Raw genomic sequence first — 21,069 nt, forward strand, 5'->3', positions numbered from 1 at the left:
GGGCCCCCAGGCACGGCCCCAGGGCAGCCCAGGGCTGCCGCAGTGACAGCCTGCCAGTAGGTCACAGGGACACAGGCACTGTCCCTGCGCTGTCCCTGCAGGGCCCCGTGTGCCCTGGCCCAGTGCTCAGCCAGGCACACGCGGAGGGGACTCCACAGAGCTGACGGCCAGCACAGTCCTCTGGCCTCCTTTGAAGCCATGGGCAGATCTTGCTGTGACTGCAGTGAGAGCCAGACGTGGGACGGTTCTGCCCCAGGAAGGCACTCAGCCCTGCCGCACAGACGTGTCTGAAGGACTTTATATAAAAACAAGAGACATTTCCGCACACACACGTGGGACTGTGGGGGCGTCCCTGCCCACCCAGCGCAGGGGAAGCTGTTCCCAGCTCCCCTTCCCCGGACACAATTCACATTTTCCACATACCAAAAACGAACCAAGCACAGACACACAGCACATGCCGCGGGGCTGGCCCTGCCCAGCCGCACGCGTGGCCCTGGGTCCCCAGCGGGACGTCACAGTGAGTTGGGGCACGAGGGGTCTGCGGCTGCCCCCTCCTGCCCTCTGCATAGAGGGGGTCAGGGCCTGGCAGAGCCCGCACCAGCATCCTGAGCCAGGAACCGTGGCCATCCCTGCAGCAGGGGTGCTGGGCTGGAACTGTCCTGCAGGTCCCTGTTAGGCATGAGGCACCCCTCACACCCACAAGTACCGACGTGATGCCCGGGGAGCCCGCGAGGGTCTAGACCCCGCTGGCCGGTGGGTGCTGCCGCAGACGGTGGGTGCCAGGCTCTGGGCATGCACACACAGACAACGCAGACCCTGGCAGTGGTGCATGGTCCAGTGAGGCTCAGCAGAGCAGAGGCAGTTGTGAGTGAGGGCTTGGCTCTCATCCCCGTCACACCACCGAGTCCTGGATCTCGGAGCCCAGGCGCACCCGGGGTCTTTGGCAGGCAGGAGACACCTCCACAAAGCTGTCACGGACGTGGAGAGGCCTCTTCTCTGACTCAGAGAAGGTGCGTGGGGGCCCTGGGGGCTCATGCACGGGGGTACTGACAATGTAATTGTCCTGCAGGGCCTGGTAGCCCTTGTGCTCAGAAGCTGTGCTGGGCAGGCTGCTGCCATTCAGGGGCAGGCTCTCCACTTGCTTGCGGGGTGGCTTCTGGTGCCTGCTAGGGTCGCCGGGCTCCAGCAAGGCCTTCATGCCATCACGGTGCCGGTGCAGGACAAAGAAGGCCAGCACGAGGACGGCTGCAGCAAAGAGCACACACATCACCAGGAACTCAGTCCAGTAGGTCTTGCCGTCCAGCCGTGCTGCAGCACTGCCCACCGCTGAGGTGCTCCGGGATGTGCTGACCGTCTCCAGGGTGTCACGGCCAGCAGCCACCTTCCTGCCAGAGTTTGCTGGCCCAAGGGCTGGCTCTTGCACGCCCACGCAGTAGCTGGCCATCAGCTTGCGGAACCCCTCCTCCAGCGACCAGCACTCATAGGTGCCTGCACGCTCTGGGCTGCCCACCAAAATGAGGGCCCCGTCGGGCAGCACCAGGTAGGAGGCGTTGACAGGTGCCCCGTTGTGCAGCCAGCGCCGTGAGGCCAGGTTGGAGAGCAGCCGGCACGGCAGCGGCCGCACTGCGTTGGGAGGTAGCTGGATCTGCTGGCACGGGGCGCCTGAGGCTGCAGAGAGAACCCATGGGAACATCAGCGAGGGGACCCAGCTACGGGCAGGGGGCTGATGGGACCATGGTGGAGCAGGAGTCTGGGATGTGGGGGAGCCCCCGGGACACGCAGTCACACGGCAGCACCAGCGGGAGCTCACCTGGGGCCAGCAGGATGCGGGGACGGGGCTGGGAGGCGTTGGCCAGCTGGCAGAGCCGCTCCGTGTCAGCATCCTCGATGTCCTGTGCCCAGAGCCTGGTAACAGAGTGAAGGCAGGGCAGTGGGGTGCCGTGGGGTGAAGGGGGATGGCAGAGGGCCCAGCACTTACTGTGGGTGTGCCAGGGGATGTGGGGTGACCCTGTGGCAGGCACCCTGGCTCCAGGCGCAGAAGGGGTCCCGTGCCAGCACACATTCCCCACAGCTGCGGTACAGGCTGCAGTTGGCAAAGGGCACCTGGGCCACTGCTGCGTAGGTGGCTGCGTAGACAAGGCCCTGCGGGAGGGGACACGCTGGGGTCAGCGGGGCGGGCTCCTGCACACCCCTGCCTTCCCAGGTCTCTGTCCCCCAGCCCACAAACAGGACCAGCCCCAAACAGGCTGAGCCCCCAGTGCCCCCCTCGCCCCGGCTCCTGCCTGGTCCTGGTCCAGCAGCAGCTGGAGAATGGGCTGCCCGTCAGGGAAGAGGCGGATCTCCTCAATGATGTGCACACCGTGGTTCACCCGCACAGCCTTGTGCAGCCGCCCGTCGTCTGCAAACAGAGGGGCTGTGCTGAACAGGGCCGGGGTGCAGGGCACACACCCTGCCCCCCAGAGCCCGCCTGCACCCACCCGTGCCCAGGAAGAGGACGTCGTAGGTGCCGTGCAGGCCCTGCGCGCGGTGCACGCCGATCTGCTGGTAGCGCCGGTGGCTCTGCAGCAGCAGCGGCTGGCTGCGCACGGGGCTGTCCATCAGGAAGTGGTCCTTGATAAAGTTCAGCACCCGATCTGGCATCTGCAGCGATGAATTGATCTTCAGGTGCCGTGTGTGGCTGGTGATGCACTGCAGGGAAAGGAAGGGGCTCAGAAGGGCTTGGGGAAGCAGCTGGGTACCATGCTGTGGCAGCCATGGGGACCAGGAGAGCAACGGGGCAGCGCTGCATCCTGTGCTCGGGCGGGTGCCAAGGGGCCACCTACCATGCCTGGCCGGGGCTCTGGCACGGGGCTGGTGTCCGTGTACCACTGCTGCGTTTCGCGGTTCACCTCCTTGTAGAGCCCGCCGAAGGCTCGCTGCACGCTGCGCATGGGGAAGGCGCAGACGGCCGAGCTGCCCAGCCCACCCTTGTTCCTGGTGAGGACAGGCAGAGCCCATGGCAGGATCAGGCCCTGGCTCTGCCAAACCTCCCGTGCTGCCCCGGATCCGCACCACTCACCACTGCGAGGTGAAGACACCGTAGAAGAGCGTCTCCCTCCAGCGCAGCTCACCCGGGGTGAGCACAAAGATGTCCTGCAGCACGTTGAAGGGGAACCCATCCTCAGGGTGTGAGCAGAGCAGCTGTGCCTTCAGGAAGGTGGTCCAGCGCCGCTGCAGCACGCGCTCCCCGCCCTGGTCCCCCTGTGCGGCACAGTGGGTCAGGGCCCCACGCGCTGACTGAACGGAGCGGGGCTCCAGGCACCGAGGGGTGGAGATAAGCAGGATGGCCCCACATCCTCCCATTCCAGCAGTGAGTCACACCCCAGGCACAGCCCCCACACGCCCCTGCTGCCTTATGCCCACCTTGCACACACGTGCAATGCGGGAGACGATGGTGTTCTCAAAATAGTCAAACTCCTTCCCGGTCTCGCTGAAGAAGAAGTAGACCTTGTCGTCGTCGCCCTCAGGGTTGCCGGCAGGGAGGCTCTCCCGCAGGTAGGCTGAGCCCACGAACGCTGGGTCTGGGGGCACAAGCACCCTCAGCACTACTGGCCCCATCCCTTCCCTCCCACGCTGCAGGGAAGAGGGACCCCCAGCAGCCGTGCCAGCCCCAGCACTCACCTTGCAGCCAGTTGAGGGAGTTCTCGGTCTTGAGGGTGATGCGGCTCTCCTGGCTGCGGGAGATGGTCGGCTCGTTGCCCTGGAAGTTGCTGACGGTCCCGGCGTAGAGCTCGCCGTCTGCCAAAGACATGTTCCTGCTGGGACCCGCCATGCGCCACCAGCACAGCCCTGCGTCCTGCCGGGGCTGTGATAGCCTGGCCTTGGCCCGGCTTGGCCGGGCAGACGCAGGGAGGAGGAGGCACGGGGACGAGGGCAAAGGTCCCGGGGCACTGCAGGGACGGTGAGGGCTCCAGGGTGGCGCAGGGAGGGCAAGGGTCCTGAGGCAGCGCAGGGAGGAAGGGCGAGGGTCCCAGGGTGCCGTGCCTTACCGACCATGACAGCTGTGGAGCGGTACTCAGGGTCAAAGGGGCAGCGTCCCTTCCCGTCCTCCAACACCACCTTCCCCGACGCGTCCCGCTCCAGGCTGAAGTGCTGCACGTTCTGCAGCAGGATGAGGCTGTGAGCCAGCAGCACTTGTCCCAGTGCCAAGGACCCCACTGCAGGGCCCTGACGGCACGAGGGGACCTGCCGGGGACCCTGTTCCCGTACTCACGATGTAGGCGCAGGCTGGGCTGAAGGCGCAGGTCCCACAGGTGTACAGGTGGGTGCTGTTCAGCTGCAGCAGCAGCTTGATGTAGTTGTGACAGTCCCTCTGTGGGGGTCAGAGGACCCAGCTCAGTCCTTGGCTCAGCTGTCTCACCCACACCCACCCTGCACAGGGCACTGCCCACACCCACACCCACCACTGCCCCCGATGCCTGCTTGCAGTGGGGCTCACCTGGGGGTCCTTGCCCTTGAACACACACTGCCTCTTCTTCTCCTCATCTGCACTCCACAGCAGCTGTGGAGAAGGGACAGTCACTGGGAGCCCCCATCCCTGGCTGGTCCACCCACACCCTCCTTGGGCTTGTTCATAGCAACCACATCCTCCCCACCTCAAACATCCTGCTCTGGGGCAGTTGCTCCTCAATGCACGATGGCTCACACAGACCCAAAATGCTGGTGGGGAGCGGATCCCCTGCACTCCAGCTAGCTGGGTGTCCCCTCCCTCCCCAAGGGCCACCCAGCCCATCCCCGGGCTCACCCTATGAACTGGGGAGCTGGCCTGGAAGTTGCTGGTGTTGAGGGTGAGGAGCAGCTCTCGTGCCCCCAGGTAGAGGGTCCCACCGTCCGGGCTCAGCAGCAGGGCTGTGTAGTTGGACACCCCAGGTGCCTCAAAGCGCCGCACTACTCTCTCAGCTGAGTCTGTGGGGCAAAGAGTGACAGGCATCAGCCTCGTGCTGGCACCTGACCCCAGGACCTTGCACCACGGCTGCTCCTGGCCCCTCTGCCCAGCACCTTGGCCATGCCACCCACCCGGAGCAGCCAGGGCCAGGGCTCTGCCCACACTGCCAGACACACGTGGCACCACACACCGCAGTGAAGGGCCCTGGTAGTGCCCAAGGCCACCACGAGGCACAGCCCGTCCTGGCCCTGAGGATGCCACAACAGCCCTGCCGAGCACTGGGGCAACTGCCCGGCCACGTCCAGCCCTTAGAGCTCAGCCCTGCAGCATGGGAGGCTCAGCCCAGCTCAGGCCCACAGGGACCCCGACCTCACCACAGGGGGAGATGAGTGCTGGGAGCATCCTCCTGCCCCAGCTCACAGGGCTCAGCCTCTGCCAGGCACAGGGCTCAGCCCCGTGCTGCCCTGCTGGATGCGGGGCTCAGCCCATGCCGGACATGGGCCAGTGGCCATGCAGAGTCAGGGAGCGCCCGTCCTGTCCCATCCCATCCCATCCCGTCCTGTCCTGTCCCGCGTGGGTGGCCTGGCCCCGGAAGCCCTTCCTCTCCTACCGCCGCTCTGAATCAGATGGGCCTGGCTGCGTGAGCAGGACACGTCGGGCTGACTCACGCTGGCAACTCCCTGACCCCTGACACTCTGGGGACTCCCTGACCTCCCCCCACCCCCTGCCTGTTCCCAGAGTCCCACCAGGACAACCCCAGAGCTCCTGCCAGGCCCTGCCTGGTGAGAGCCAGTGTGAGGGATCGAGGAGCTGTGGGGCAATGGTGCTGTGGGGTGGGACCCTGTGGCTCTCACCTCCCATTTCTCCACAAACCCCAGGTGCCTCTAGATTGGGCAGCATCTCCCCATTCCGGGGGGCTCAGCTGGCCCCAGCACCAGCCCAGCTCTCCCAGTGGTGCAGAGAGGAGGAAGCTGATGCCCCAGGGCATCCTCCTGTGAGGGGTCCTGCACCCTCGTGGCAGGGTGATGCCACCGATGGTGGGCACGGCAGCAGAGGGGCAATGGGGCCCCTGTGCCTTGCAGAGCTGTGCCGACATGGGGAGCTAGCTGCTGGTGTGGCTGCCAGGGACCTGTCAGGACAAGACCTGCTTCTTCCAGACAAACCTGCTGCAGGCACATCCAGTGCTCCCAGGGGAGCAGCTCCCAGCTCCTCCCTCCCACCGACCGAAGCCCCACGTGGCCACGCTCCATGGGAGCCACCACCGGACACACACCGGACACACACCGGCCACTGGCCCGTGCTCCCCACCCAGCTCCTCCTGCCTCGCGGGGGTCCAGGCCGGGATCCCCAGGCACTGCCCGTGGCTGCAGCCCCACAGCTCCCACAGGTGTGCGGAGCACGGGGCAGAACCGGTCTGTGCAGGCAGGGCCAGGCAGGCAGCACGGCTCGACGCGGCACAGCACAGCATGGCACGATGCCGAGCTGGTTGTCTCATTGGGTCCCAGCCTCGTGTCCAGCTCAGCAGGTCCCACATCTGCTGGAGCCACCACGGCCGTGGCCAGCGGTCATGGAGCATGTGGTGGGGCCACATCTATAGCAGTGAGCTGCAGCACGCTGAGCCAGGGAGCACTTGCAGCTGCCCAAACCACGGCACCCTCCCAGCACAGGACGGGATGGGCTTTGCTGGCCGGCAGCAGCTGGATCCAGCCACCTTCTGGCAGCACAGCCGTGGGTGGCTCCCCCACACAGCACAGCTGCCAGGGCTCAGCCCAAGCAGCGTGCCCCACAGCTCGCCCAGCCTGTGCCAGCTGCTGGGGGGCTCTGCAGGGCAGGAGGGGGCTGCAACCAGGCCTCCCACTTGTTACAGCTCTGCCTGGCCTAGCACCCTCCCGGGTATCCTTCTCTGGCCCCTGCCCAGTGCAGCCCCCAGCACTCTGGGGCCATGCAGCTGACAAGTGCCTGCAGAGGGGCTCAGAGCCGTCCGGAGCTGAGCACGGCACAGAGAGGGCTGTGGCGTGTCCCCCATCCCAGGGACATACTGAGCAGGGAGAGAGCCCACGGCAGAGTCCCCGGGCCGGCTCAGCCCACCCCATCTGGTACAGAACACGGCCGCCACCACTGCCCTGCCCGCGGAGGCACAAGTGGCCCGGGGTGCCCCAGACACGCCCACCCTCGGTGCGGGTCTGGACGCGGGGCTGCGCGTCCCTACACCCCGCAGCATCCCCGGGGCTCTGCCCCGGCCCTTGCTCCGTGTCCCGCTGACAGAGGGTTCCCCGAGTCCTGGGGAGCTGGCGGGGCTGTCACACGGCGTTTCCACGCGGCGCACAGAGCCCGAGGGGACGCGGGACGCTCCGCCGCCCCGGGGGAGACCCCAGCCGGAGCCCTCGGCGGGGGCTGACTCCCTTCCCCGGTACCGGCGGACCCTCACCCACCGAAGGTCAGCGGTCACTCACCGTAGGGCAGGCTGACCCGCGGGACAGGCTCCGGAGCCGCCGAGAGCAGCAGCACCGCCAGGACCGGCAGCACCGGCCGCGCCGCCATCCCGGACCGAGCCGCGGGGCTCCGCCGCGGCCGCGAAGCCGCCCGGGCGCTGGAGACCTGCGGGGAGAGAAGGGGCTCAGCGGCTCGGTACGGCACGGCCCGGCCCCCCGCCCCGCTCCACCCCGCCCGCCCCGGGGCTGCCCGCCCGCCGCTCGGCACCGGGCGTAGCAGCCACGGGCGGAGCCCCGCCCGACCGGACCGAACCGGCCCCGCCCGAGCCTTCCTGATCTGTCCCCGAGCCGTACCCAGCTGTTCCCGGCCGCACCGATCCACTCCAGTCCCCCACCCCGCCGGTGCCCCGGGTGGGGTGGGCCGCTCGGAAGAGGAGGCGGGCGGTTCCCCGTCGGTACCGCCCCCACGGGACCCGGCCCCAGCCCCCGCCCCGCGGCCGTCACGGTCCGGAGGGAACGGGGCTTTGTCCCCGGCGCTAGCGGCAGCCGGGGTCTCCCTGCAACCTCCTCCACCCCCGCCGCAGGGAAATCCGGTGGGCCCGGGATCCCGGGAGTGGTCCAGGAGAGGCTGGCTGGGACTGTGTCTTTGCTGTCCCCGGAAAAGCTGTCCCGGGAGTGTCCCGCTGTCCCCGGAACAGCTCGGCCCCATGGCTGCTACCAGAGCCGCCCCCTTGCCCCTCAGTTCCTCAGCTGTGCCCCACAGCCACACTCTGGTCGGAGCCCAGCGCTCCCTGCCCTCCCTCGGGAGGCATGGGGTACCACGGGGTGCCTGAGCCAGCCCCACCACGGGCAGACCTGGCCGGCACTGGTGTCCCCGCAGGCGACACATCCCTGCCGGCCCCTGTACCCGTCCCAGGGGTCCCGGTGTGGCCATGCCACCGAGCACGTAGTGTTGGGCAAGATCCTCTACCTGGCCCTCGGAGGGCTCTGTCCCTGGCTGGGGTGTAGGGAGGGCTCACAGCCCCACAGCCCTCAGAGCACTGCCCACCCGGCCAGCCGCACCCACGCAATTGTTATTAATGACAACTCCTTATATCGCCATGGCAACAGCGACAGGGGGGCAGAGGGATGGGGTCCGGGGACTCCCCTGCAGTAGGCAGCACTGCTGGGGCCAGGATACCCGGCGCTGCCCTCCCAGTGTGGGGTGTGGGGCAGAGCTTCCCATGTCCTCCTTGGTCAGTCCCTGCCCTGGACCGCAATGGTGGGACTCACTTGGAGCCCCCTGCCCAGGAGAAATGCTCCCCACACACACGGGACAACTGTATCCACACTCCATGGATGCCTGTGCCCCCGCTCCTGAGACAGACGTGCCCACACTCCCACACTGCCCGCTTGGCACTGCCGGACCGTGCCCGCTCACAGGCCATACCTGATGTCCAGGGGCTGCGGTCTGGGGTGCCCCTCTGCCCCAAATCGACTTTGCCCCCTTCCTGTCCCCACTGTTCCTGCTGTTCCTGATGGAGCCTGACGTTCCTTCCCAGGTCTGGGACAGCCCCACAGTTCCACCCCAGCCTTATCAGCAGCACCCTTTGCCCGGGAAGTGGCACAGACGGACGGGACTCAACGTCACCCAGGCGCGCACGTCACCCTGAATGGAGTGGGGGAAGGCACTCACCCTGCAGCCATGGCCCCCTGCCCCATGCCACCTCACGGCACCTTGGGGGGCTCCAGGGACCTGGCTGTCACCTGTGTATGGCCGTGGTAGGGTTGTGTCAACACCCCGGTGTGATGGCATGCAGCGAGCAGGGAGGCCCTGTGGGCAGAGCAGCTGCTCTGGGGTGAGCAGGGAGGGCAGGAGCAGGAGGGAAGGGAAGGGGCAGGCAGGGAGGAAAAGGAGGGCAGAGCAGGCAGGGAGGGAAGGCAGGAACAGGCAGCAGAACCAGGCCAGAGCCTGTGCCTTTAAGCGCCACTCCAGCACTGCTGGCAGCCAGGGCTGTTTACGCCAAACTCCCATTTATCTCCTGTCCTGCCCACGCAGCTGCCAGCAGGGCAGCGCCGGGGGCACCGCAGCACCCTGCCCCGCTCTGCACTCGAGCAGGCCTGTGCGTGCCCCACGCCCTGCCGCAGGCATTGGCACGCACCAGTGCGGCAGCCGTGCCACCCTCCCTGCCCACTGCCGGCAATGGGGAAACCTCTCTGGGTGTTTGGGCAGCACCAAAACCTGTGGCCTGGGGTCAGCAGGCAGGTGGGGCTGTGGTTTCTGCACCAAATTCCCACGCCAGCGCCCGCCACCCCGTTCCCACTGGCAGTGGGTGCCTGGGAAGGCGGTGATAGAAACTGGGCGCTGCTGCTGTCTGCAGAGAGCGGGACGGGCTGTGTGTGCCTCACCGCCGCCGCCGCTGCTGCCGCTGCTGCCGCTGCTGCCGCTGCTGCCGCTGCTGCCGCTGCTGCCGCTGCTGCCGCTGCTGCTGCCGCCCACGAGCTCCCACTTTCCTCCGCAGCCTGCCCCAGCACGGCCCCTGCTCAGAGACCCGCACCCGGCTCGCACACAGCCCACACGCCCGGGCTCTCCCTACCTTCCGGGGCTCACACGCACGCCCCCGGCTCGGCAGGCTGCTGGGAGCTGCCAGACAGCAGCCGGCAGTCCCCGCTCCGAGGCACGCACACGCACAGTGTGTGAGCACGCATGCATGCACACCTGCAGTGCGCGGCGGGCCCTGCACAGCCGCACAGATGCTCCAGCCCCAGCTGCTCAGCGCCGGCCGCCCGGAGGCTGCGGGTCTCACTGGAGCAGGGATACCCGGCCGCAGCTGGAGCGCTTTGCTGCGTCCTGACAGCCTCCTGGGAGAGGCCTCAAGCAGGACGAGGGGCTGGGGCAGCCTCCGGCCCGACAGCCTGACAGGGCTCCCCACGGGGCCCCGGGGCATCCCCCATTCCACGAGCAGCGGCTGTGACACCCTGCCTGAGCCAAGGGGCTCCCACGGGGCTGCGCTGGGCTGCCCCCCTACCTCTCTGGCCCACCGTGAGCTCAGACCCTACTGCCAGGACACCCTGGCTGGGGTGCGGGTGGTGCCACACAGCCAGGCCCACACTGCCCCACGGCTGTGGGGCACCTGCACCCAGGGCACTGGGTACCCCCCAACACACACCTGTCTCATTGCTCCCATCACTCCTGCACGACGGCAGAGTCAGTTCTGAGGACAACAGGGTATCCCCACGGTCCACCTGGCCCCTGCGACACCAGCACCGGCCTGCACCCTCCACTGCCTGCACCCCCACACTGCCTGCACCCCGCACTGCCCGCACCCTGCACTGCCCTTACCCAGCACTACCCGCACCCCCACACTGCCTGCACCCCGCACTGCCCGCACCCCGCACTGCCCACACCCCCACACTGCCCGCACCCCCACACTGCCCGCACCCCCACACTGCCCGCACCCCGCACTGCCCGCACCCCGCACTGCCCGCACCCCCACACTGCCCGCCCCCATACACTGCCTGCTTGGGGAGCTGCAGGATACACAGGGTGCTGCATGAGGCCCCCACTCCTTGATGGGCAGCCCTGGCACAGGGCAGGGAAGAGCCAGCAGGAACTCCAGCCAGCGAGCACCCTTGGGGAGCAGCGAGGTGGTGGACTCAGAGCACAGGCATGTCAGCTCCCTGGAGTGCAGGAATGGAGGGCCCAGGCTCAGGGATGGGTGCCTCCTTTCCAGCCAGTCCTGACTCCCCAGAGCCCGACCAACACTGGTCTCCTCAGCCCCGTGGTACTCTTGGTCCTGTGGCACCCTCGCTACGCTTGCCCTGGTGCTCCTTGGGGTCAGAGGAGGTGCCAGCCCCCTAAGCTGCCCCAGGCCCAGTTGGAGTGGGCACTAGGACCCAAGGGATGACCCAAAAGCCCATGGGACCCTGACCCTCCCTGCACCTCAAGACCAGGGGCTGCCTGGGCACCAACAGGTCCTCTGGGACACACAGCATGTGTGCACCCCGCAGGTGTCCAGGGCACATCACACACGTGGGACACACTGCACACACGCATGTCTGAGTCCCGAGCGGGCACTGACATGCCTCCCTGTGAGCGGCCTGTGATGCCCGTCCCGAGCACCTCGTGTGCCTCCGCGCCCTCGGCCTGGCGTACGCACACCCGGCACATGTAAACACACGCAGAGAGGTCACGGGGTGCTCACGCCCTGGGTGGCAAACACTTGCCTGGGAACAGGCTGTGGGAACGGCCCCGGTGTGCCTGCAGCCCGCACACACACACACACACACACACAGACACACAGACACAGACACACAGAAACACACACACAGACACACAGACACACACACAGACACACACACATAGACACAAGCACACACACACACAGACACAGACACACAGACACACACACAGACACACAGACACAAGCACACAGACACAGACACACACACATTCACACACAGACAGACACACAGACACACACCCATTCACACACACACACAAGACACACAGACACACAGACACACAGACATGCACACACACAGACACACAGACACACACACACACAAGCACATTTGCACATGCACACACACGGACACACCCACCGGCTCAGTCACACAGGCACACCCAGGTGCACACACACAGCCACACAGCGATGCACACACACTGTCACTCACACATTGTCACACACTGTCACTCACACACAATCACACCGCGATGCACATGCTGTCACTCACACACACAGTCTCACACACACACACACACGCACACAGTCACACACAGTGACACACACAGTCACTCACACAGTCTCACACACACACACGCACACACATAGTCACACACAGTCTCACACACAGTCTCACACACACGCACACACAGTCTCACACACACACACACACACACACACACAGTCACACACACAGTCACACACAAAGTCACACAGTCACACACACACACACACAGTCACACACACAGTCACACACACACACACACACACAGTCACACAGTCACACACACACACACAATCTCACACACAGTCACACAGTCTCACACACAGTCACACACACAATCTCACACACACACACACGTACACACACACACGCACACTCTCACGTTTCCGTGCGCTCCCAGCCCCCCCGGCACGTGTCCCTCGGGGTCCCCCGTGCACGTGCACGCGCCGCCCCGGGCACGGCGCGGTGCACGCGCACCCGCCCGAGCACGGCCCGCGCACACGCACAGCGGGGGCGCGCCCGCGCCTTGCACGCTGACTCCTCGCACACGCATCCCGTGCCCGGTGCCCCCCCGCTGCTCACCCGCTCGGCGGCTCCGAGGCGCGGCGGGAGCCGCAGGCTGCGGGGGCGGCTCCGGGGTGTTCCCCCCCCCGGCGGTGCGGGGCGGTGCGGGGGCGGCTCCGGGGGACTCCGCCCGCAGCACAACAAAGGGCCGGCCCGCCCCTCCCCGCCCCGGCCCGGCCCCGCCACCGCGCCGGGGGCCCCGGGGGAGCGAGGGCTGGGGGCGGCCGCTCCTGGCCGGGGAATCATCCCCGCTTCTGGGGGCGGCAGCTGGAGGGGCCTGTCTCTGCCCCCCCACGGTTTCTGGGATGGCACCGGCCCTAAAGGGGTCGTGCTGGTGTGTCCAGAACTGAGTGTGTCAGCCCCAGCACACTGAGGGGATTCCAGCACCGTGGGGCTACTGGGGAGCCTGGTTTTGGGGGGCAGCACCCACTGGCGTCCCTTCCTGGGGGTCCCTGGTAGCAGGGGTGGCTATGGGGACACCTAATTCCTGTGCACACGGCCTCAGGCATCACGAAGAGATCTTGTGATGGTAGCGAGCTCAGGGAGTTTGGGGTAATTCATGGCTCTGGGCGCCTCACGGCGGCGTGTGGCTCTGTGTGGCTCAGGGATACCACGGCCACGGGTGTCTCCTCAGTGGCACACTCGGAGCTGGTGGCTGGCAGCTGGGTGTCAGCAGTACCCAGAGCTGCTGGGATCACGGGTACTGAAACACTGTCTGTGCTGGGCGGGCAGGAGTCCCCAGAGGGGTCCCAGGCAGGGTCATGCTGGCAGCCCCAGGAGGTCGGATGGTTGCCCAAGGTGGGACACAGCCCCCACTCCAGCCTGCGGGCCAGCAGCTCTGGGCGGTGCTGGGGGCTCTTGCATTTGCGGGCAGCACGAGGAAGCACCCTGTCAGCCCCTCGCTGCCCCCTCCACACAGGGCTGCCTGCGGGCAGCAGGGAACACACGGAGCCCCACACCATGTCCTTCTTGTGCTCTGGCCGGGTCACAAACCTGTGGGACCTGTCACCCCCTGAGGTGCCAGCCCCACAGCCAGCCCTGCCAGCACTCTCATGTCTCCAGGGCGGCCACGCTGGGGACACTGGAGTGGCACAGCAGGGAGGGTGGCTGGGCTGCGGCCGGGGATGAACGGGCGGTGCCTTTGTTTGGGGCCTTCCCTGGGCTTGTGCCACATGGCCGCTCTCGTCCTTTCCTCGCGGGGGGACTGCCCCGGCGCTGGCCTGACCTCGTCCTGCCGGCGCTGCGGTCACTGGGCGGCTCCAACCGCGGGGCCAGGGCAAGGGCAACCAGGGGGGCAGCTGGGGCGGCGGCCAGGCAGCCCCGAGCAGGGCTGGCATGGGGCCGCAGGCTGCTGGCAGCACGGCTGGCAGCACGGGCTGGGCGGTGGGAGCAGGACACCCCGAGCGCTGCTGACCCCCCCGCCACTGCGGGCCCCCGGCTCCTGCTCTGGTTAATGTTAAAGCCAGCAGACGTCAACGACTGCCGCTGCTCCCCCAGCCCCTCTGCCGGGGGCTGCCTGCTCCAGGGCTGTTTTTCCTCCTGGAGCAGGCTCTGCATGTCCCATGTGGCTAAAAAAAGCCATCGGCTTGGCTGGGACAGCAGGACAACAAATTCCCAGCCCGCGCAGCCTCCTGGCAACCCTGGCACGCTCCATGCACCTTCTTGGGGTGCCCCTGGTGTGCATCACCCCCGTCGTCATCATCGTTGTAGTTGTCGTCGTTGTCATCGTCCTCCTCCTCGTCCTCCTCCTCGTCCTCCTCCTCCTCCGCACGCGGGGGCCAGGCGAGGTGAAGGTCCCTGGTGGAACAGTGGCAGTTGCCCTTGTCCTGCTGGATCCAGCTGCCGAGTCACGCGCCAGCCGTGAGCAGGGACGCCGGCTTCCATGTAGGGTCAGGCTGTGTCTGCATGCCCCCAACCCCGCGGTACCCCCCCCCCCCCCAGTTTCACACGGAGTTTTGCAGCTGGGTTTGGTCCCAGTTCTATGAGGGTTTTTACAGCTGGCTTTGATCCTGGGGATGTCTGATGCCGGTTCCACGAGGGGTTTTGCAAATCGGTCTGGTCCCGGGGGTGGGGCCATTCGCAATTCCACAAGGGATTTTAAACCTGTGTGTGATCCCCAGGTTTTGTTTCATTTCTGATCCCAGGCAGAGTTTTGCAGCTAGGTCTGGTCCCAGGGGGTTTTGTTCCCTGTTCCACGAGGGGAATTACAACAGGATCAGGTCCTGGGGGAGTTTGGTCCCTGATCCCTGTGGGGTTAGGCAACAGAGTCAGATTCCATGAGGGGTGGTCCAGATCCCACGCAGGGTTTTACAGATAGATTTGGTCCTTGGCCAAATCGGGCCTGGTCCCCACTCCACACGGCATTTGACAGACGGGTCTGATCCCGGGTGGGTTTGGTCCCCATTCCACCTGGGGTTTGGCCACTTCTGCATAACCCCGACGTACCGAGGGAAGCAACATCCCTTCGGTGGGAACGGGGCGTGCTGCGGATCGCGGCCACGCTGTGCTCTGCCACTGGGGCGGGATGCAGCAAAGTCCCGACCCCACCGCGGGACCCCGCGCGGGCCCCTCCGGAGCCCTCGCGGGGCCCCACGAGGGGAGCCGGGGCTCTGTCCCGCCCCGGGGCGGAGAGAACCGCGCCCCGGTGTCCGCCCCGTCGTGTCCGCCCACGCCATGGCCGCCCGTTACCTCCGCGCTGCCCCGGCGCTCAGCCGCCTGCCCCGCTGTCCGCCGCCCGCCGCCGGCGCGGGGCAGCGCCGGCACTGTGAGTGGGGACACCCGGGGGGATGTGGGGGAGACCTCGGCGTTCGGGGGCTGCGCACCCCACGAGCGGGAGTGCTCCGGACCCACGGGGGGGCGGCGGCCCGGATTCTTGTGGGGGGCGGTGTCTGAAATCGGATCCGGACTCACGCGTACTGACGGTCCGGTCCGCGGGCCTTTGCGGACCCACGGCGGGTTTTGTAGCTAGGTCTGGTCCTGGGGGGGTTTGGTCCCGGTTCTACGGGGTGTTTCACAGATTACTTTGGTCCCAAGGGAATTTGGTCCCTATTCCACGTGGCGTTTTGTGCTCCAGCTCGTACCTGGTCTGAGCCTGGGGAAGGGGGGGTGCTCAAGGTCCCGGCCCAACGCGGGATTTTGTCCCCCAGGAGGGTTCTCTCTTGGTCCTGGTACCACACAGAGTTTTGTTGCCTATCAATGCTCAGGTCCCACTCAGGGAGGGTCATCTCTGCTCTAGGTACCACTTGTGGTTTTACAGCCTGACCCACAGACAGGTTTGGCACCCAGAGGGGTTTAGTCCTGGTCCAGGATCCACACAGGGATTTGCACCTCGGTTTGTGCCTGAGTCTGGCCCCAGGGGACTGCACCTGCTCCTGGTTCTGGTCCCATTCTTGATCTCACTGAGGCGTTGGAGCCTGGCTTGCACGTGGATCCCACTCTGGGAGGAATGTGTTCCTATCCCTGTCCCCCTCACGTGCTGGGTTTTGCACTCTGACCCCTACTCCAGCAGTGGTGGCCCCAATGACTGGCCCAGACTCCAGCAGGGCTTGCCCCTGACCTGTACCTGTGCCTGAGCCAGGATGGCACCCACACCTGACTGGGCAGAGCTGTGTGGTCCCGACAGGATGCCCTGGCCCCACACAGGGGTGTGGAGCTGTGGGACCAGGGGTGCAGCCCTAACACCCCCCCACTGCTCTCCAGATGCCGACAAGCGGATCAAGGTGGCAAACCCGGTGGTGGAGATGGACGGGGACGAGATGACGAGGATCATCTGGGCCTTCATTAAGGAGAAGGTGATGGGGTCCTGCCCCAGGAACGGGCGGGTGTGCCACCAGTGGAGCTGGGGCGTTGTATGGGGAACCGGTGATCCGTGTGCTGCCCTCTGTCTGTCCCTGCCGCCTCTGTCCCTCTGTCTGCAGGAAGCAGGTAGTAAAATCGGCACAGCTACCCAGAAGGACTTTTAAGTGAGGCGGTTCCGGGCAGCGGGAGCTGTCTCACGCAGGGAGGCCTGTCCAAGGCAGGGGGGATCATTCTGGTCAGCGGAACCATCTTGGGCAGGCAGCCAGGCTGGGCCGGGATGGGTGCCAGGGCTGGCCATGCCGTGGTGCTGCTCCGCAGGCACCTCGCTCTGTGTCCCCCATTCTGACACTCTCCTGGCCCCTCAGCTCATCCTGCCCAATGTGGATGTCCAGCTGAAATACTTCGACCTGGGGCTGCCACATCGGGACAAGACAGATGACCAGGTCACCATTGACTCAGCGCTGGCCACCCAGAAGTACAGCGTGGCTGTCAAGTGTGCCACCATCACGCCTGATGAAGCCAGGGTGGAAGGTGGGCAGGGGCAAGGGGCTGAGCTCCTGTCGCTGTAGGGGGTGCTGGCAGTTCTGTGGGGTGCTGAGCCTCTTGTCTGTGCCCCTTGGGGTCAGCAGTGCCTTCCCACTGCCAGCTCAGGTTTCTGGGCAGTGCCTTGCCACTGCCAGCTCAGTGCTGTGCCCCCATCCCCACCGTGGGGGCTCAGGGGTGCTGTGGGGACCCCATGGGCCTGTGACTGGGGACACAGTGACCTCTGCCCTGTGCCAGCCATGATCTCATGCTGGCTGTCCCTCCCCTAGCAGCAGGGTCTGGCAGCAGCCCGTGGCACAGTGGAGCGTGCTGGGCAGAAGCCATGTGCTTCAGGGGGGCTGGGGGAGTCATTCAGGGGTCCCATCTGCATGCCCCACAGAGTTCAAGCTGAAGAAGATGTGGAAGAGCCCCAATGGCACCATCCGAAACATCCTGGGGGGGACGGTGTTCCGGGAGCCCATCATCTGCAAGAACATTCCTCGTCTGGTGCCCGGCTGGACCAAGCCCATCACCATTGGCCGCCACGCCCACGGCGACCAGGTGAGCCAGCGCAGTGCGGCTGGCCAGCAGCTGCCCCAGCCCCTGCCCCGCCTGACGCTCTGCCTGGCCCCCCGCAGTACAAAGCCACCGACTTCGTGGTGAACAAGTCCGGGACATTCAAGCTGGTCTTCACGCCAAAGGACGGCAGCGGGCCCAAGGAGTGGGAGGTGTTCAACTTCCCCGGCGGCGGCGTGGGCATGGGCATGTACAACACGGACGAGGTACATGGTGTGGGCATGGGCATGTACAACACGGACATGGTGTGGGCATGGGCATGTACAACATGGTATGAGGCACACGGTGTGGGCATGGGCATGTACAACATGGTACGAGGCACACGGTGTGGGCATGGGCATGTACAACACAGACATGGTGTGAGCATGGGCACGTACAACACGGATGAAGTACACGGTGTGGGCATGGGCATGTACAACATGGTACGAGGCACACGGTGTGGGCATGGGCATGTACAACACGGACATGGTGTGAGCATGGGCATGTACAACACGGACATGGTGTGAGCATGGGCATGTACAACATGGACGAGGTACATGGTGTGGGCATGGGCATGTACAACATGGTATGAGGTACACGGTGTGGGCATGGGCATGTACAACATGGTATGAGGCACACGGTGTGGGCATGGGCATGTACAACATGGACGAGGTACACGGTGTGGGCATGGGCATGTACAACACGGACATGGTGTGGGCATGGGCATGTACAACATGGTATGAGGCACACGGTGTGGGCATGGGCATGTACAACATGGTACGAGGCACACGGTGTGGGCATGGGCATGTACAACACAGACATGGTGTGAGCATGGGCACGTACAACACGGATGAAGTACACGGTGTGGGCATGGGCATGTACAACATGGTACGAGGCACACGGTGTGGGCATGGGCATGTACAACACGGACATGGTGTGAGCATGGGCATGTGCAACACGGACATGGTGTGAGCATGGGCATGTACAACATGGACGAGGTACACGGTGTGGGCATGGGCATGTACAACATGGTATGAGGTACAGGGTGTGGGCATGGGCATGTACAACATGGTATGAGGCACACGGTGTGGGCATGGGCATGTACAACATGGACGAGGTACACGGTGTGGGCATGGGCATGTACAACATGGTATGAGGTACACGGTGTGGGCATGGGCATGTACAACACGGATGAAGTACACGGTGTGGGCATGGGCATGTACAACATGGACGAGGTACACGGTGTGGGCATGGGCATGTACAACATGGTATGAGGTACACGGCGTGGGCATGGGCATGTACAACTCGGACGAGGCGGGGCTCAGGGGGCCCCTGCAGGGCAGTGTGCCTTGCCACCCTGGGGGAGGTGCTAGGCTGAGGGTCAGGGTCCCACGAGGTCCGCGTGCTTCCCTTGCAGTCCATCTCTGGCTTTGCGCACAGCTGCTTCCAGTACGCCATCCAGAAGAAGTGGCCACTCTACCTGAGCACTAAGAACACCATCCTCAAGGCCTATGACGGGCGCTTCAAGGACATCTTCCAGGAGATTTTTGATAAGTATGGACCTGGGGGGAGGGGGAGTCTGGGCTGTCCTGGGGGCGCTGGCAGTGAGACCCACATGGGGTGAGCATGGCTGACCCCTGGCCTGGGCTCCAGGCACTACAAGACGGAGTTTGACAAGCTGAAGATCTGGTACGAGCACCGGCTCATCGACGACATGGTTGCCCAGATGCTGAAATCCTCCGGCGGCTTTGTCTGGGCCTGCAAGAACTACGACGGGGATGTCCAGTCAGACATCCTGGCCCAAGGTGGAGCAGGGTAGGGTGTGGTGGACTCTGCATCATCACCCCTGGGAGCTGTCCTGACCCCTGTCCCACCGCAGGGTTCGGCTCCCTGGGCTTGATGACCTCTGTCCTGGTGTGTCCGGATGGGAAGACCATTGAGGCTGAGGCCGCCCATGGCACTGTCACCCGCCACTACCGGGAGCACCAGAAGGTGGGCAGAGCCCGTGAGCTGCCTGTGCCAGGCTGCCCACGGCGTGGTGTCCACACCAGACAGCTGACCTCTCTCTGCGCAGGGACGACCCACCAGCACCAACCCCATTGCCAGCATCTTCGCCTGGACACGCGGCCTGGAGCACCGTGGCAAGCTGGACAGCAACCCTGACCTCATCAGGTGAGGATGAGGGTGGGGATCCCTGGCTGAAGGTCCCTGCCAGCAGCTGCACTGGTCGCAGTCGTGGCAGGGCCCGTGGCACCAGCTGTGCAAACTGTCCCCCAAACCTGTCCCCAGGTTTGCGCAGACGCTGGAGAAGGTTTGTGTGGACACAGTGGAGAGCGGGACCATGACGAAGGACCTTGCTGGCTGCATCCATGGCCTCGCCAAGTACGGGTGGCTCTCAGGGCAGAGCAGGGGGGCAGCCACCGGCACTAGGGCAGCGTGGCTGCACGGGTGACCGTGCGGGTGAAGTGACCCTGTAGGGTGGCCACAAGAACAGCACAGTGACCACAAGGACGGGCTGGCCCTGCAGGGCAGCCTCAAGGGTAGGAAAGTGACCAGGAGCTGGCTGTGCACGGTGGCCACGGGTAGCTGCTAGCCTCTCTGGACAGTCCCCAGGGAGTCGGGATGGCTATTCACAACTGATTCGGTTGGGCAGGGGCCACAGCCTGGACCCAGGGCTGCGGTGCCTGTGGGAGGAGGCAGGCAGGGACCCCCCACAATCCCTGTCTGTCTCCGCAGTGTGAAGCTGAATGAGCACTTTGTGAACACTACCGACTTCCTCGATGCCATCAAGAACAACCTGGACAAGGCTCTGGGCAAGAAATAGGAGACAGCCTCCCCATCTCTGGGATGGATGGGGCTGGGAGGGGCCCAGTGCCCCCCCAGCTCCCCAGCACAGCTCAGGAACAGTTGAATAATTTTTCTAAAGTTTTCTTAAGAGTGTTTTTAAAGCCTTTGTAGCAGGGGAGTGTAGGGGTGGGGGGCATGTGGGGTGTGGGGGTGTGTCTGTCCTTCCCTGATTCATGTACCCCATAATCGTGTGGTGCCATTAAATATCTCCCCAGCCATGGCACAGCTTTACACTGTGGGCTGGGGGGCAGCCAGAGCCCTCAGCTCAGCCTTGCCAGCCTGGGGGGGCCGTGCACTCCAGCATTTTGGCATTGGCCTGAGGGTAGCACATGGGGGTCCCCAGCCCTGCTGTGCTGAGGAAGGGTCGGGGCAGGCCAAGGCTGTGGCCATCTCCATCCTGCCCCAAGGCTGGCAGGGGTAGAGTAGGCACACTGCCTCGTGGGGGACTGAGTGGAGCCACACCCAGAACCAGCCCAGGGCTTTTGGGGATAGGGCAGATGGTGCTCAGCCACTGACAGAAAGTATAGGGGGTGTGTGGGGTCAGCACAGGTGTCCCAGACCCCGTGCCCTGGCTGGTCCCCAGGTCCTGATGCCTGCCAGGACCCGACCCAGCTCTGGGTGCTCCCGGGGGGCAGTGCTGTGGGTGCTGTGAATTCTTTGCCCTGCAGCAGAGAGTGAAGAGCCCAGAGTGGTCCCAGACTCAGCACTGCCCCAGCT

At 65.4% G+C, this 21,069-nt stretch overlaps 2 protein-coding genes across 4 annotated transcripts; one reads left to right on the plus strand and one right to left on the minus strand.

The window, feature by feature from the left end:
* Nucleotides 1-280: 280 nt before the first annotated feature.
* On the minus strand, nt 281-14,311 carry SEMA4B (semaphorin 4B). Of its 3 annotated transcripts, none has more exons than XM_068203426.1 (15): nt 14,289-14,311; nt 7,378-7,522; nt 4,784-4,944; nt 4,478-4,540; nt 4,253-4,351; nt 4,029-4,140; nt 3,661-3,777; nt 3,403-3,560; nt 3,059-3,240; nt 2,823-2,973; nt 2,478-2,688; nt 2,283-2,398; nt 1,979-2,142; nt 1,811-1,905; nt 281-1,668 (listed from the first exon to the last, which is right to left on the minus strand). In XM_068203426.1, exons 2-15 carry the CDS (start codon nt 7,463-7,465, stop codon nt 893-895), a joined length of 2,493 nt encoding a protein of 830 aa, XP_068059527.1. In that variant the 5' UTR covers nt 7,466-7,522; nt 14,289-14,311; the 3' UTR covers nt 281-892. The 3 variants fall into 3 exon arrangements, with proteins under 3 accessions (XP_068059527.1, XP_068059526.1, XP_068059525.1); XM_068203425.1 differs by lacking the exon at nt 14,289-14,311 and adding an exon at nt 12,649-12,691; XM_068203424.1 differs by lacking the exon at nt 14,289-14,311 and adding an exon at nt 8,786-9,672.
* A 931-nt stretch (nt 14,312-15,242) lies between these two features.
* Nucleotides 15,243-20,435, plus strand: IDH2 (isocitrate dehydrogenase (NADP(+)) 2). The gene is made up of 11 exons (XM_068203443.1): nt 15,243-15,394; nt 16,330-16,421; nt 16,794-16,959; nt 17,351-17,511; nt 17,589-17,732; nt 18,923-19,059; nt 19,159-19,310; nt 19,385-19,497; nt 19,580-19,677; nt 19,795-19,887; nt 20,242-20,435. The coding sequence occupies exons 1-11, from the start codon at nt 15,304-15,306 to the stop codon at nt 20,327-20,329; spliced, it is 1,335 nt and encodes a 444-aa protein (XP_068059544.1). The 5' UTR covers nt 15,243-15,303; the 3' UTR covers nt 20,330-20,435.
* The last annotated feature ends 634 nt before the right edge of the window (nt 20,436-21,069 follow it).

This window comes from Anomalospiza imberbis, chromosome 13 (assembly GCF_031753505.1).
Source record: "Anomalospiza imberbis isolate Cuckoo-Finch-1a 21T00152 chromosome 13, ASM3175350v1, whole genome shotgun sequence".
Classification (NCBI taxonomy): domain Eukaryota; kingdom Metazoa; phylum Chordata; class Aves; order Passeriformes; family Viduidae; genus Anomalospiza; species Anomalospiza imberbis.

Excerpts from the sequence above, each read along its gene's own strand:
- SEMA4B (XM_068203426.1), bottom strand. The coding sequence starts at position 7,465 with ATGGCGGCGCGGCCGGTGCTGCCGGTCCTGGCGGTGCTGCTGCTCTCG. Across the intron at positions 3,778-4,028 it reads CTCCACAGCTGTCATGGTCG|ACGGCGAGCTCTACGCCGGG; the intron begins GTAAGGCACGGC and ends TGTCTTTGGCAG. Across the intron at positions 2,689-2,822 it reads CAGAGCCCCGGCCAGGCATG|TGCATCACCAGCCACACACG; the intron begins GTAGGTGGCCCC and ends CTTTCCCTGCAG.
- IDH2 (XM_068203443.1), top strand. The coding sequence starts at position 15,304 with ATGGCCGCCCGTTACCTCCGCGCTGCCCCGGCGCTCAGCCGCCTGCCC. Across the intron at positions 19,498-19,579 it reads ACTACCGGGAGCACCAGAAG|GGACGACCCACCAGCACCAA; the intron begins GTGGGCAGAGCC and ends CTCTCTGCGCAG. Across the intron at positions 19,678-19,794 it reads AGCAACCCTGACCTCATCAG|GTTTGCGCAGACGCTGGAGA; the intron begins GTGAGGATGAGG and ends ACCTGTCCCCAG.